General features: G+C 46.3%; 1 protein-coding gene across 2 annotated transcripts in view; it reads right to left on the bottom strand.

Moving 5' to 3' along the window:
- Positions 1-5,121: 5,121 nt before the first annotated feature.
- Positions 5,122-16,427, bottom strand: part of tweek (transmembrane protein KIAA1109 homolog tweek) — a 90,205-nt gene continuing 78,899 nt past the window's right edge. For both annotated transcript variants that reach the window (XM_077662788.1, XM_077662787.1), the window contains 10 exons: positions 15,591-15,943; positions 14,763-14,979; positions 14,488-14,595; positions 14,074-14,200; positions 12,698-12,855; positions 12,060-12,265; positions 10,894-11,346; positions 8,105-8,441; positions 7,644-7,769; positions 5,122-6,500 (listed from right to left, as the gene is read on the bottom strand). In XM_077662788.1, coding sequence (XP_077518914.1) covers positions 6,181-6,500; positions 7,644-7,769; positions 8,105-8,441; positions 10,894-11,346; positions 12,060-12,265; positions 12,698-12,855; positions 14,074-14,200; positions 14,488-14,595; positions 14,763-14,979; positions 15,591-15,943 — 2,405 coding nt within the window. In that variant the 3' untranslated portion in view covers positions 5,122-6,180. The remainder of the gene's footprint in view (positions 6,501-7,643; positions 7,770-8,104; positions 8,442-10,893; positions 11,347-12,059; positions 12,266-12,697; positions 12,856-14,073; positions 14,201-14,487; positions 14,596-14,762; positions 14,980-15,590; positions 15,944-16,427) is intronic.

Below are 16,427 nucleotides of genomic sequence, written 5' to 3'. Positions count from 1 at the left end.
AGCTCTGAATTCTTTTTATCCTAATATTACATTTCGAATCCCAATCTATTCGTGCGTGCGTGTGTACATCCTGATAAAAAATCCCAGCGATGCCAAGCAAAAAACGTGTCGTCATCAATCGATCGTATGACGCACACAGCATGCCGAGCAGCGCCAGTTCCGACAAATCCATGTGTTTTGTCTATATATATTCACCAGAGGCCGACCGCCATGTGGCGCCATTCATGTGATGACATTCGTACCAAAACTATGACGCAACTGTCTGTCGTACAGCGTCTAGGGTGCTGTTATACGGTTTCTCCGCGCATTTAGCTTACATGTGCTAGTTAAGTTGGAGGCTAGCTTGCGACAGCGATCGGAAATGGCGACATATGCACCAACAATTGTATGCCTTTCCCGTCTGGAAGGCATACTGCGCGATTGAGGTGTTCATCAAGAAGAGAGGCAGGATGGGGAGGAGCAGTTTTATTTTAAGAAAATAACAAAAGGTCCTCAAGCGTAAGCGTCCACGGGCCTGGGCCTCACAGAGAGCTCTGTCCACTAGCCACGTTTGGCCAGTTGGTTTAGCAGCTCGCAAAGTGGCCTCCCATGAGAAGGGGGACGGGAACTGCCATGTGTTGGGGGCATCCCCACAGGTAATGTATGAGGGTGGCCTTGACAACCCCACATGTTGAGGAGAGATGGAGGGCCAAGGTAGGGTGGGAGCGATGAAGGAGGTACGGTGAAATGTAGCAGTTTGTCTGCAGTTGTCGCCAGGCCACACTGTATTTTGGATCTACAGTGTACGGTGAGGTGGTGGGAGGGTGAAGCGGCTGTTTTTATAATGTGCGGTGATTTGGTGGTATGCGAGTAGAACCCGCGAGGTTACCTGCGTGGGTTTGGGTGTCCGACATTCCGGGACCCGAAGGGATAGTTCTCAAGTCAGCACATGAACGCGCTGATTACCAGGGATCGAGGCGTGCCCAGGAAGCCACGCGAGGGTTATCTCTTGGGTAAGCGTGTGTCCTGATGCGAGAATGCGTCGGGCGGTTGGTGTGATATAATGCTTTGCTGAAAGTGACGGTACACGCAGCTTGTGAGTCGGTACAGATTTCCTAGATGTTGGGATCTTGTGCAGCGTGCATGAGCGCCAAGGCCATGATGGTCGCGCTCTCAGCCGTTGGCGCTGGACGGTGGCTGCCGCCCCGATGGTGCCATCCTCGTAGGCGGCGAAAGTGGCATAGTATCCTGGTAGGGTGTGTTGAGCCGCGTCCATCTAGAATATTTCGGGTCTGCCTCTTTAGTGTTTGGCGTAATATTCAACTCGGGCCTGGCATATGTGCAGCTCGGGATTCATATTTCTGGGTAGAGGTTTGATGCGCAGTTGGCCCTTGATGTCAGGTGGGATGATTTTATAGTTGGGGGGCAGGTGAGCAGGTGGTGGAGGCCAGGTGAAGATGCCGTAGGAGGTGTCGGCCGGTTTCTGTGCCGGTTAGTCGAAGTGTCTGGTTGCTTCGTTGGGATTCGAGTAGTTCCGATATTGTAATGTAAGTGCCCGTCGCGAGTGAGTGATTTGTGCTAAAGGATTGTGGTAAGCGGAGCACTGATGTGGTTGCCTTTCTAATAAGCACATCAGCTTTGTCTTGTTTCGTTTTGGTGATAAGTAAAGCGGCTGGTGATGAGGGCGTCTGTCATATTAAGGGTTTCCCTCTCAGACAGACCGTGGTTGCATGTGGCTGCTCTGCGGATAAGGCCTGCAATTTGTTTGGTTTGTTTGTCTAGGAGTTGTAGAGTGAAGGTGGAATCCAAACTGTCCTGTATATAGAGTCCAAGGAACTTGAGTCTATTGACTAGAGGTATGTGGCCTTCGTACATTCTGAGGTGCATACGTGGATCCCGGGGAAGTGGTATGATCATGAATAATAATAATAATTGGTTTTAGGGGAAAGGAAATGGCGCAGTATCTGTGTCATATATATCAGGGGACACCTGAACTGCGCCATAAGAGAAGGGATAAAGGAGGGAGTGAAAGAAGAAAGAGGTGCCGTAGTGGAGGGCTCTGGAATAATTTCGACCACCCCGGGTTAATGTGCACTGACAGCACAGGGGCAGGGGCGCCTTAGCATTTTGTTCATTAACACGAAGATATGGGCAATTAAAAATTATGCTCCTCCTCGCACCCCTCAACTCATATATACAAAGAAAAAAAAATGTGGATTAGCTCAGATCATCCAGGATATACACAGCGAAAGCTGTCTGTGTTCACTGTGTTCATTGGCGTTGGCCTAGAACAACTGACGGCGACGATTTTGAGGAAAGGAAGGGTGCATAACTGGCTCCCTGGGTCAGTGGACGCCTCATGGCGGTGGTGAGAGATATATGTGGGCTACATGCCTTAGCGCTGACAACGTTGTGGCAGACAAAAGGCACTGCAGCAATAGGCCGCAGCGTTCATTGGATGACCAACCTCTCCTAATCAACCAATAAATGCCACCTGCCAGGGTGGCAGGGTGGGCGCGCTGCCCATCCAGTGTGGGGAACGCACTCAACATCACAGATGCCAAGCCGCGCATGTTCAGCTAGATCACATGGTCAGGCAGCACCATACCGCGGCTGTGGAGCCTCGGCGTAGCGACGGCGAAGACTCGGCTCGGCGGCGAAGTCACATGATGCGTTGCTATGGCAGCGGCGCAGCAAGGACGTTCAAGGTCAAACTGCAGCCCATGGTGAAATAGGCACCGCTAGGCCAGTAAAACTTTCGCTATAATAAAAAAAAACAGGTCTGAACTGTATCCTTCAGCGTCCCATCGAGCCCCATCATGCCTACACCACCAGGGCATGCCTTGGTAGTTTGTACGAAAGCGCATGTTCCGTAGTGAATTCCGTATTATCATAGATCAGAGAAGATAGTGCTGTACGATCTTATCATGGTCTTTAAAAAGTGGCTTTTACAAGATGTCGCATGTCTAGATGCTATTTGTATTTGTGTGTTAGGCACAGAACAGCCTTTAAAGAGGTCAGGTGTTCAGTTCACTGCCTCACATTGTCTACCACAAGTACATTTGAAAGAACACAGGTGCACCTCCTCCTTGCAGCCTAAATCCAGACTTCCGTTATTCGGCACGACAGTTTGTAGAGGATATCAAGGGCGAAACGTTGCTTGTCCGTCAGCACTCATCACCGTAGCTATTCGGACAGTAAACTGAGTGTATACGCACTGGGCCTACTCGACAAATGAAGTGCAACTAACATTGCACTTAAAACAGTCGTCAAGAAGTGACTAACTTCACTAGCTTCCAACAATATTCCTAGTTGGTTACCCTAGTCTCCCAAACTTAGTCAGATATCGTATAAAGTTGCTTGACAGTTGCCCTGCATCACTCCCGTGACCACTGTCTCAACCAGCGTACGCCTACGTATGTTTTTCACTATGTAAGCACCAAACCCACCAAATTTCTTTTACCTATGTCAGTTATCGCGACGGTAAAAGCACCTGTGGCGCTATAATCCGCTGACATTCCGGCCATTTCTTGACTGAATGGCCTCATCACTGCTCGAAAAGCTTTTTCAATCAGCGTGCAATTTTATAATGCAAAAAAAATAAGAAATCGAAAACTTCAAAATGACAATTTGTGCCACCTGCGTCCTATATGAAAACGCCAGAGGAATCAAAATTTTATGGGTTATAATTTTTTCTTGTGATTACCTTCTTGTTTAGGCCACGAGAAAAATTTCAACAATGAACTACATTTTTTTTGTGAAGGAACTGTGTGTGGTGAACCTGAATGTGGGCAGAGCTTCACCACAATCTTAAGTTGTATTGTAGCAAAGGCTACAATATTTCCCAGCTAGTTCATTTCTTCTTCCTTCTTTCTCGACGGTTCTATGAAAAACGTGACAGGGTGTTCTACCTGTCAATGCTGGCTAGCAAATGGCTGGCAATGGAGGGAATGCTTCTTGTTCGTTCCAAGATGAGGTCCAGAGGCAGCAACATACTTTAATTATAAATCCCAAAGTTTCAAAATTCCAGTTCATTCGAAGATTTTTTGAGGTAAAAAAAATTTGCAATGCTGATTTTTCCCTAGATAACTATAGAACTAGTGTGCTGCTCACCAGATAACTCACCGACTTTGGCTCTGGCCTCCAAGACTCCCTATGAGGCCGACTACTGCGCAGGTTCGGTGCCACTGCTCATCTCAAGGTAACTCGAATACACATTCGGCGGTGCCAAAATTTACCAGGCAAGTTTTACCACAGAATTCAGGTAGCGACGCGGCAATGTGCGGAAAATGGTACAGTACATAAGACAACATTGACTAAATCCAGACCTAAAACCAGGCACAGCATTTTGGGCAGCACATTCTTCATTGAACTCGTTGATTCTCCAAGTGCCGTCATGTGGATGACGGCGAGCTAACTTTAGGATGATCTGTGCCAGTGAGCAGCGACGAGGTTCATCGCTCATTGCGTTATATCAACGTGTCACGGAGGCATTTACAAACTGAAATTCTGGCGACCAGAAGTAACAAAATTTTCCACTTGCTCTTGCCATTTTACTTCCTTTTCATACAAATCAATGAGCTGCTAAATATGAACATTTCTATTGTTCTGATAGACTTTTAAACTTCTTTCCCCGGAGACGTTTCTGTGGCCGCTGGCAATGGCTGCACCGCAAAAGGTCGCGCCAGACGCATCCTCTGTCTCTAGGATTGTCACAGTCTGATACAACTCGAACAAAACGTCTCTCAAAAAAAGCTCTCTAGCCAATACCATCAACTGATTGTCATGACTGCACGATAATCACCTTGTACCTGCTACCTGCTAGGGTTACATCCCTGGGAGCTAGCAGGAGAAAAAGGTGAACCACAGATTAATCGGATTAACCACGAGGCCATTACAACTGGTAAACACTAATGGCTAGAGGTCCTCTTTAGGGGCATTTGCTATTTCTTTCTTGAGTTGGACCTGACTGTCGAAGGCCTGGCATTATTGTCGTTGCCCAAGATACTAATTTTGGCGCACTCTGGCACAATTTTGGTCATTTTAATCAGGGTGGTGCGACAAATTTGGCCCCGAATGGCCATGATTTAGGTTAGTGCTCGATAAAACTAATGAAATAGGCTAAATAGTAGTAGCACAAGCCCTATTTTATTTAAACATTTTATTTTTAATTTAACATAAATACTTGTCACAGTATGTTTACACAAATAGAAATTTGTTCTTGATTCACAGTTGTGGATAGCGGCGTTTGTTTCAAAAAAAGAAAGGTCTAGGAGCGAAATGGGAACAATATCAAGTCCTCATAGGTTTCAAAGACCTCAACAGAACGCTACAGCGTCCTCAACATAGGTTTTTAACACAGTGACTGATGGTTCACAAACTCCCACTGTTTTCCAAGCAACCCAGACCTTTTCTAGCAATCAAAGAATAAATAGGAACACAAGAAATCTCGCACAACTTACACAGAGCTACCTACGTCAAGATACATAATCGTAACAGGTACTGGCTTGGAGTGAGCCAAACCAGGCGGGCATTACCAAAGCAAGCTCATGATTTCAAAATACTGTACATGACTAAATGTTCTGGTTAAACTAGCACAGAAACATACACATTTCATCATCATTTTCTAGGGAGCCATAGCAGGCTTACTTTACACAGGCAATATATATACACACATATGCACAAATAATTATTGACAACATCTATACTATGCACATCACTTCTAAGGTTTTTGGTTGTGCAGACAAGTAATAAGGAACACATAGCATAATGGTGGTGCCACCAAACTTCAGTGTCTGTGCTGACAGGAAGCACGTCACTTGACATTATTACTAGCTTTGCAATCAACAATCTTCGTTCTTCAGCCATACTCTTCACCACAAGAAATATCTTCTTGCTGTAAGTTAACTAAATGTTCATATATTTAATTATTCATTATATACTGACCAAACACAGGATTGTGTGTATGGCTTAAAAGTTTGTGCTCCTACAGCACGTGGCAGTCTGTGTTTTCACTGGTGGAAGCGCCAGTAAAATGCTCCCCTCAGAACGCACATTGCTTCCAATGAGAGCTGCCCAAAGGTAACGATGCAGCAGGAGCCTATCACAGTCGCATGCTAATGAATTGTATGACGCTGGTAGGTTAGCAGCCAGCATGCAAGCCACAAGGTGGATAAAATAATTCACCCGGGCACGCCTGCCTTAGCGCTGCCGGACAGCTTTGAGCATTCGCTCCAGCATAAGTGAGAGGAAAAGGTCGAGAGGATCCATGCATCCTCGCTGGAGCCACTTGGGGATAGTCACACGGGCATGAGAAAATCCCAGCTTGTGTAGGATATAGTCCACGCCATACGGCTCAATGCCCTTTCCTGCCCATGACAAGAGGCGTACGGTGGGCTCCAGGTGCCACGTGTAGCACTGGTAGTCACGAAAGTCTCGATGCAACGACTCCAGCGACTCTGCAATGCTTCGCTTCCGCCTCTCACTTTCAGGTGACTGGCTTTTGGTTGCAGCTGCTCCACCTAGGTGAAGAACAAAACAAAAACCTATACAGTACCGTTTATGGTTTATGGAGTTTATCGTCCCAAAGCAACTCAGGCTATGAGGGACGCCATAGGGAAGGACTCCGGAAATTTCGTCCACCTGGGGTTCTTTAACGCGCACTGACATCGCACAGTACACGGAACTCTACTTCATCGAAATTCAACCACCGCGGCCGGGATCGAACCTGCGTCTTTCGGGCCAGCAGCTGAGTGCCATAACCACTGAGCCACCACAGCGGCGGCGCAATACAGTACTACGCTGATTCAATGTGTAATATGTTTCTGATACAACTACAAGAAGCCATTCAGTAATGCTTCAGTATTATTAAACATTATCATGGAGCATTATGTTAAGCAATGTCTCCGTGTGCCAGAGTGATTTAAAGAAATGCTCCCACAGGTTCAAAGACAGTCTCCCAAGCCTCCTGCAAATGCTTTACAGAGTTGACATTTCAATGAGGGTAACTCGGTAGTGTGTTGAGCTGGGATAGCTGGCTAACTACTGTTATGAGGCAGCACAAAGCTCACACAGGGCAAACAATAGACAGGCCAAAATTAACATTAGTAGGATGCACAACAATATGCATACAGAATATGCACCATTTTTGAATGGAACTAACACAACATGTGGAGCAGCACTTGATGCTTTATGATAGTGTACTATAAAGCTTTTTATCCAGCAATGGTTCAAACGTACAGTGAGGCACTGTACAGGCCAACAGTACGTTCTGTAGCAATCTTTAAACATGAGCAAGTAACCAGGGTGCAGAATGTATCCATTAACATAGCGCAACCTCATTATTCAGAACTTGTACATTTTCTGGTTTATTTGAACTAAGAGTTGGACTCCTGTTATTTTGAACAAATCTTCCCTACGAGTTAGAACTATTAAGGGTCGTCAGTACTACATCACTGGCTCAGCGCTGTACACTTAGCATGCACATGTGTAGAAAATATGTGCATAATTACATGAAATTAAGTAGAAAGGTTGAGCACAACAGCATCTCAGCACGTTAAGCTGAATTTCCACCATAGGAGGCAAATCAAGATTCCATCAAAGAAAAGAGCTCTTGAGACAATGACAAGTCACAAAGGACCAAGCAAAGCAAACAGACAGCCCACCATCTTTTTCCCGGATGTAGGACACGATGAGGTTGTGCAGAAAAAAGAAGGCTTCTGCGTCAACAGCCACAAAGATGTGGTCATCAAACTCAGTCACAAAACTACACTCCACCACAGGTCTTGAATCTGAAAAAGAAGACAGAAATGAAAAGGAAAATGTTTCAAACAATAATGAAGACTTTCATTGCAGCTAAATGCTTTACAAAGTTTAAATAGCTAGCTATGCACGAATGCCAATCTATAAGGCTACAACTGCATCTCCGTACTAAATAATACAGCAACCACCGTTCTTTTCAGACAGAATTCTAACAATAATGTCATGCACTGCTAAGAACAAGTGCACATGCAGACTTAAACCTGAAATAGAGAAAAGTGAAGAGGAAAATTTTTCTAGCCACATGTATAGTTCTGTTACCAAAGTCACTAATGGGGAAATGCACAGTGAGCTGTCAAAAACTAACCGTCAGGCCCTGGACTGTGCTCCCCTTGGAGCTGTTCTGTCTTGAGGTGCAGCTCTAGGCTGGGGAAGGCAAAAATCATCTCCATGGTGTGGCCAGTCTCAGGAGGACGTTGCGGTGTGGGCCGTCCCTCAAACACGGGGAAGCGGCCGACATCGTCAAGTTCGCTGCTTGCAAATGCATACTGAAACCACTCGCTGACGCTCTTGAACTGCGGTGGGAAGAGCACATTGCGGCTGATGCGGCAGACAGTAGCCATGCTACCTGTGTTGCCAGAGGACCCAGCCGCATGACCAAGCCGGAAGGTCAGGTGCTGCACAACGTGCGTGTCCACTGCCGCCTGCAGGAGCACGAAAAGAAAGTCAGGGGAACAACACTTGAAAGCACTCAAATCCGCATCTTCCAAACCAGATAAAGAAAGATTAAATTAAAGAAAATGCAGACAGTGAAACTGCAGTAAAAATTTGAAATAGATACTGTCACACAGAGTTGTGAGTGAGTTGTGCAATAAATGCGCAATGATACAATCATGAAGCCAGCAGTGGGAGGGAGGCAAAGGAGATAACGGGCGATAAAAAGGGCCCTCGCGTGGGGCCTGGGAAAGCGACCATCAGCGCGAGCGAGCCGGGCAAACGGATCACAGTTCGCACCCTCGCCACTCGCACCTTTCACAACCACACATTGCGATACAGCAGCGTCGATCTTCCCAAGCCTGCCTGGGTGGTCTGGCACAGCAGAGCGCGCAAAATATGCAAGTAAAAGTTTTTTTTTTCAAAAAATGGGGTCAGAAGTCGGGGGTGAGCAAATTATATGTGGATGCAAATTATGCTAGTAAATACAGTATTCTCCTTCCACCAGAATGTGGTGATCAATTGCAACAATGATGTATAGCTAAATCCATTAATTGAGGGCACAGAAGACAAGTCTGAATAACGACACAGACAAGGAAATCTGCATGCCATTTTTCTTGCTCACAGTCCTGGTAGAGATCGTATCCTGGATATTTTTCTGCTCAGTAGATCCAAAGGCATGCTACATTGCTGTAATTTCCTGAAGAAGGTTCTGAGACAGCTAATTTACAGGCATTTCTTACAACTCGCTGGAATGAGTAAAAGTAAGCTGCAAATGCAAACTCTCATCCAGAAAAAAACTGCTCCTTGACATTCTTGCCACAATGAATACATCTTTGGCACTGAAACAACAGTAGTAGAAGTAACGCAAAATTGATTCTCATACAGGTGTCAGACAAGCAAACTGAGGTATCTGTGTGGGAGATCTACAGTGCAAAGAACATTATTCTTAAAGGCCTTGCTGGTGAAACTAATTAACTGGGATTCAAATTATTATGAATCTGAATACAAAAGAATTTTGAAGATGCGAATCTCACAGGGTTGTGAAAATATTTACATAACCTAAATACTCATGCCATCAGAAAAGAACAAAATCTGTACGGTGAAGCACAAGGAATATACTCAGGCAAACTATTTGCGACTGATGGGATTTAAAGCCTTGCACCCCCACAAAGTTCCAGCAGTGCAACTGGCAAGCACGGCATTGGCGATGTGTGGGTTTGCGTTGGCCGCCCTTGCAGTGCATGCGATCGCGGTGTTAGTGATGTGAAGGTAGTGCTTAGTAGCTCTGGGTGCGGCTCCTGCATTCGCATAATCCATAGTGGTTGGTGCAGGAAAGTGTCTGGGACACCCGATATTCATACATCATCTGGCGAATTCCACAATTTTGTATAATACAGAAATTAGCATCAACCATGGTCGCATCATCAAGATTCTATTGTACTGGACAATGAGACAATTACTGCACTTTTTGAGGACTGCAGCGCGGTTGCAACACGGACAAAAGAGATTGACACAAACATAGGCACTGACTAACAACATCGTTTATTGCCTTGAACTGGCTTATACAGGCCCAGTCCCGAGACAACACAGGAAAGCAACAACTCACGTTCCCGTAGCACAATTATCTTGTTGGCCCATAACCTTCCCTCCAGTCATGGGCATGTTCATGGGCGCTCAGAAAGATCAGCTCTTTTTTTGCTCAGGTGTACGGACGGCTTGCCGACACATTTATAAAAAAATCTAGATATTGCCTGAGCTTCTACTATTGCCCTTGTGGTGGTGTCGCGGTGCTTGCGCAGAACGGCCGTTCTTTCAAAGGCAGGTACGCAGTCTTCGCATTGGCTGCAGTGCTTGCTTAGCTCACCCAAGTTAACATCTTTTAGATTTCTGCGATGTTTTTCTAGCCTTTTATTCAGGCATCTCCCCGTCTGGCCGATATAGATATTACCATATGACAGGGGGATTGAATAAACAACTTTTTTTTCGCAGCTTACAAGATGCGGACGATGCTTTGTCATGCAGCATGGCTCTCTAGTTATGTCAGAATTAACCTTTCTACACAACTGATGCCATTTCCTTGGGGCCGACAATGTTGAACCAACAAGCCAGCCACTACATACTAAGCAAGTTAATGCACCATTAATTTCCTGACTTCTGACATACAAGTAGGCTCTAGAAAAATGCTTTCCAATACCCTTAAGTGAGGCCTGCCCTCCGACATGAGAAATTCAAAGCATTTCAAATCAAATTCAAGCATTTCCCCAAACAAATGAAATGAAATAATATATCAGTCACTATATCCCTTAGAACAGCAAATCTGTTTCTACTCGTGCAATAAATGAGCTTTCGATACCCTTGTCTAGTCTGCCCATTGCAAGTAATGCGCTTGTGTGAAGAAAACTCCCGGATGGTAGCATGTGTGGGCAATGGGCACCTCACCTGGGGTCCAAGCACATCCTGGGCCTCGGTAGCAAAGTGTATGCTGGGCTGCCGGAGGCTGAACAGAGCCCAGGCCTTGGAACGAAAGCTGACCCCATGGAAACAGGCCAGTGAGACGTTTCCACCTCGCAAGTCCATGCTCCCACCAACCAGGGTTCCATGCAGCGGCAGGCGCAGGCCCCAGCCCAGCTGCAAGCCAGAGACCAGTGCGAGAGCCCCCTGCCAGTGTCGCTGGTGGGCGTGCCGGCTCTCATCTGGTCCCCCTCCCATACGACCACCACGGCCACCTCCGGCTCCGCCACGAGGTCGCGGGCCCGCAAGTCGCATAGATGAGAACACCCGCCGGCTGCTGTGGAACTGCTGCGAGAAGAACTCCTCGAGCTTGGCTCCCATCTTGGCCAGGTCGGGTGTCGTTGACTTAGAAATTAGCAACTGGAGTTGGTCCCAGTGCACCTGTGCAAAGATGGAGCGAAGGACTGCAGAAATTGTTGAGAGCATAAATGAGGTATGTGGGGTTTAACATTCAGAAGTGATCCATTGGATATGAATTGGCTTTTGAGGAAAGGAAATGTTGCAGTAATTGTCTCACTTTCTGGTGAATACCTCAACAGCACCCTGAGGAAAGGGAGGAAGGTGGGAGTGAAAGAAGGTAGAGAGAAAGAGGTGCCATAGAGGAGGGTACACTTAGGCTATGATGGACGGCATAATGAGAAAACTGTGTGGAAAGTGTGTAAATTTTCGGCATATCACGGAGGGTTCTGGATCTGACATCGCTCAGCACTCAGGTGTTTTGCATTTCGCCTCCATCGAAATGATGCCGCTGCGGTCGGGATTCGATCCTGTGACCCTGGGATCAGTAGCTAAATGCCAAAGCCACTGAGCCGCCATAGCAGGCAGGCTGAGAGCATAACTGCACAGACCGGTAGATGAAACGATGTAGCTTTCCAAAGTCACCAGTCCGGACCAATACCACAAGAGTGCAGTGCTTGAGTTTCAATTTCCATGAGCAGACACTAGCGTTATCACGTCCAAATCACAGTGCATGGTACCCAAAGAAAACAGCTGTGCATGAATTAAAAATTTTTTTTGACACACCGCCACTGAAGAGTGCCCAGAACAGAGCTGCATGCTGAATGTAAACGATCAGTGCCCTGTAGCATGCTCACCTGGCCATGGACAAACAGCAGGGCAGGACGTTTGGTTGCCTCACAGCCTTCGCAGAGCCGCCATTCATCACGCAGCTCCACAGCAAGCTGTGAAACTCTACCCATGAGTACACTGCTGCCCATGTAATCAAGCCGACTCTCTGCTGCCCACAGTGCCAGGGTCAGCGTGTGCACTGGCTCTCGGCCCCAACTCTCCTGCAGGCCCACTGCATTGTAGAGAATATAGCATAACTGTTCAATGCACTGTTCAATGCCTAGCTCATCGTGTGGCCCAATAAGCCCATTTGAATGCATAGAAAGGGGCTGAGTGACCTTATACTGCAGGTGAATTCTCACAAAAAAAGCACTTTAAAGCAATCCACGTGTAAAGGTTGTAAAAAGAAATGAAGAAAGCGAGAGGCTTTGCACAAGCTTAGGTTCCTTCAGACTCTGTAGACCATTAAGAGGCCTTAACAGAGCAAAAGCTCCTTTTCCCCAAGTTCCTTGTCCTGGCCTCCAATAAAATTGGCCCACATAAAGCATGCCCAAGTTGGTTTTTACTTTAAATGTAGTACAGGCAAAACAATACATCAAATAGCGGTCACTACAGTGCAATTTTCCTTTGCTGTGGCAACAAAAGAAAAAGAATGTTCACTCACTGTGTGTGTGAATGCGACTGAGCTCAATGGCTCCACCCACAATGCCTCCTTTGGCATCCAGGCTGGAGCCATCCAGATCAACAGCTAGGTTGAGGTCCTTGTGGCCTCGGCTGTCAATTGCCAGGCGGCCCTGGGACCTGAAGCCCTGTGTCAGCCACCTGCACAAATTCATCTTCAGGTCACAGACACCCAAGCATGAAAGTATGTACTACTCTGCTCCTGAGGGCACAGCAGGCCATGCTCAGTTAGCCCACTTTCGAAGTTGGAATTTAGCATGCATAAGAACTTAAGAACAGATCACAAATCTCTCCTATCCCAAGTGCACACCTCTTTTGTCGCACCATTTTGCACTTTTCAATCTCGCGAGCTTCATTTTATGCCCAGAGGCCACAGCTCGTTAGTCCCAAGCCATATACAGTTGATCCCAGATATACCAAACACCGGTATATCATACTGTTTGTACTGAACAGTCAGGATATCCCATTGAAAATCCCATGAAAACACATAGCACTACTGTTCACATTTGTTGAACTCCCATTCAATGAAACATTCCATACACTGCACGATGTGCGTTGCCTCTGCAAGTGGTGCTTCTCCTAAGAGCACTCTCACGATTCCTTTTCTGCACATGAAAACAGGATGGCTGCACAGCCTTGGGCATCTGCTGGCAGTGCTAGGGTTGCAAATCGTGTGACGTGGTGAACTTAGTGTGTACTTAAGGGTAGCCTTCCATTCTTCGTACTCATTTTCAGTGCGACACCGCTGTCATGCAGTGAAAGCAACATAACTAACTGAAACGCAGCGGCAGCCCTCGATTGGCATGGTTCACTCACTTCACTGCTGAATGCATTGCGGAAGCCGAAACCAAGTGTAGCAAAATTTTTTTGATGATGAGATTACTTTATTTACAGTGCACCAGAAACAGGATTACACCTCTTATGGCAGGTGGTGGCTACCTGCAAAGCCCCGTCTACTGCAGCTTTGATGCAAGGCAGGTTAGGCCTAGAGATTGCTTAGCAAGTGGTGCGCTGTCAGCACGCCGGTAGATGGCACATTGCTGCAAGAAGCACGTCGCTAGCCTGACTGCAATGTATTCTTGCTTCTAAGTAGCAGATAAGCTAATCTATTTCTATTTTTATATGGCAATGAATAGTCGATATCTCCATACTATTTCACAATTGCCTTCGAGTTCAATATATCCGAAATTGACCCTACAAACAGAACTATCAACAGCTTCGTTTCAGTTTGATGCAGTGAATTAATCGGTTATTGCTTCCTCACAGGAGCACAGCAACCACAATGCAAAGGAACGAACCTAAATGGATGCATCAATTATGCCATGCTTTTTCTGAGACGCATGCTGGCAAGGTACTCACGATGTGTTGCCCATAACATTGCCCATGTTCATGTGAACATTGAGACGGGACAGGTTCAGGGCATAAAGCAGAAGTGTTTCCCATGCTTGTCCCCTTGGAGGCGCTGGCCGTTCTTGTGGAGAGGGAGCTAGACAAACAATGATGATAAGTTACCAATGCATCTTGGGTTCTTGAGATGGTTAGTTAGACGTTGAATTATTAATACAGCCCATGAAATTTTACGGCAGGAGTAAATGTAAGCTCCTGCTTGTAAATGCACACTCCTTCGGCAGGGCACCTGTCAATACTTCCCCTATCCCAATGAAAATGAAACAGACATTTTTAGTTATTTATACAAGCACTCAGCAGACAGACTTTTTCACCACAGGCTGAAAATAATTAAAAGTACGCAGAATTGCACATAAAGAGTTTCACCTGCTTCTTCTTCCGGCGAGCCAAGCTCCAAGCTCCCAAATGGAAAAGAGTCAGCCCGACTTGGTGAAAGTGTGCCACTGCTGCTACTCGTTTCAGCTGAGTCTTCAGCTAGAACACAAAATGTAAACTGATGGAACGAGCAATAAATACATCACAAACAAAAACTAGCTTATGAGAGAGACTTAAATGTGAAAATGCATGCAATAAATCTGGCTGCACTGCATGCAATTTGACTGCACAAGTTGAATAACCATAAAACATCAACGCATGAGTACCTTGGTCACCAAAAGCTGAGCCTGCAGTAGCAGGGTCTCCTAGGAACATGCGGCGAGCAATGCTGCGTCGATACCAAGCTTTGGGGAAGGCCAGGATTTCGGTTAGTCGTCTCATGTCATACTTGAAAGAGGCAGAGCCCACATCGCAAAGTGCAGAAAAACGAATCAGAGCTCGGCCATTATCGGCACCGATGTGGCGGCTACGGCTCATGTTGACCTGCCGGAAAACAAGAACCAAGCTGCATGAAGTGAACATGCTCATTGTTATGTTATTCACAGGGCAGCTTACTACATGTCATATAGCCCTAGCAGGCTGCACTACTACCCCTGGTCGCCAGAATTTTCTCGCACTATTAATGGGACACTAAGGTACACATTACATGAAATGTCAATGAAATGGATGGTCCAGAAGCAGTACTGGTTTTGACACCAGTGCCAAAAATTACATTTACTAGTGAACAAACTGCTATTAACAGTAAAAGCAAGTTGCTTGACATATCTGCTAATGCATGGTCCCTGACACCCCAATGCAAGGTGCAAGAAATGAACTGTTGCTAAATACCATCCGTCCAGGACAACTTTTCCAACTGAGCACACTCTTTATAACATCTCATGCAGAATTTGGTGTCAGTTTGCAGAAACCTGTAATAACTCTGCCCGTAAAACGCTACTTCCCTACAAAATAAAAAGCAGCTTACGAGTTGGGGTGACAATTTTAACCATAGCCAGAATAAGCATCAAAGAAATAGAAAGGAGCTTCACTCGTTCTTTCAGCATGAAAATGGTCACAAGTAAACAAAACATAACACTGATATAAAGAGCGCTAACCTTAACGAACTCCACTTGGAGTGACAAGGAGTCTTTGCGTTCTGTCACAGCCAGTGGAGAGGCATCAGCAGTGGCAGCGGCAGCCATCTTTTTGGCTCCCCCGTATGGATGAAAAATGTAGAGAGAGAAGTCTGCCAGGCACCCCGTTGCCGACAGACCTCCGACGGGGCCTTCGTCAGCTCGCTTGGACGAGAAGGCCAAATCAACCGATGGAAGTCGCAACAGGCACTCCACTCGTGATACAGGCAAGCAGCTGAACCGCAATATTGATGGCTGCATACGGAAGTAGACGATAACGTCCACTGGAAAGGAGCCGTACTGACTTTCTTCCAGTACCAGGCCTCCACCACCATCTGAAACAAAATATACACAGCAAGACACATAGCTTTGTGGTTGACACTAATGCAGAATAATGTACAAGCAAGTGAACAGCAACAAAAGAGCAGGGCAAGCCCTTTGTTGCACCAGGTGGAACAAGGCATTACTGGTAATGAGCGTGGAGCGAGTACAAAAATGAACACAAACAACGAAAGAGAATGTGTCTTCTTCCAACGAGCATGTACCCAATGGTCACATCCAGCAGCTATTACTACAGAATCCTAGTGTTGCTGCACCGCAAGCTTCATCTAAGAGCTAATGCTCTGCAAGCTGCCTGTAGAGGCATGTACAAGCTCATCTTGTTTTCGGTTGCTGGCCCCAAAAAATGCCTCATGGTGGTCTGTCCTGTGAACGCATTTCCCACCCGGCCTCTCTGCATCAGTCAACTCACTGTAACAGCAAGAGCTCACCTGTCCCACCCCAGCAAGTCAGAGTACATATTTTGCCTTTCTTTTTTTA

This window comes from Amblyomma americanum, chromosome 4 (assembly GCF_052857255.1).
Source record: "Amblyomma americanum isolate KBUSLIRL-KWMA chromosome 4, ASM5285725v1, whole genome shotgun sequence".
Taxonomy (NCBI): domain Eukaryota; kingdom Metazoa; phylum Arthropoda; class Arachnida; order Ixodida; family Ixodidae; genus Amblyomma; species Amblyomma americanum.
This window is presented reverse-complemented; position numbering and strand designations above follow the sequence as displayed.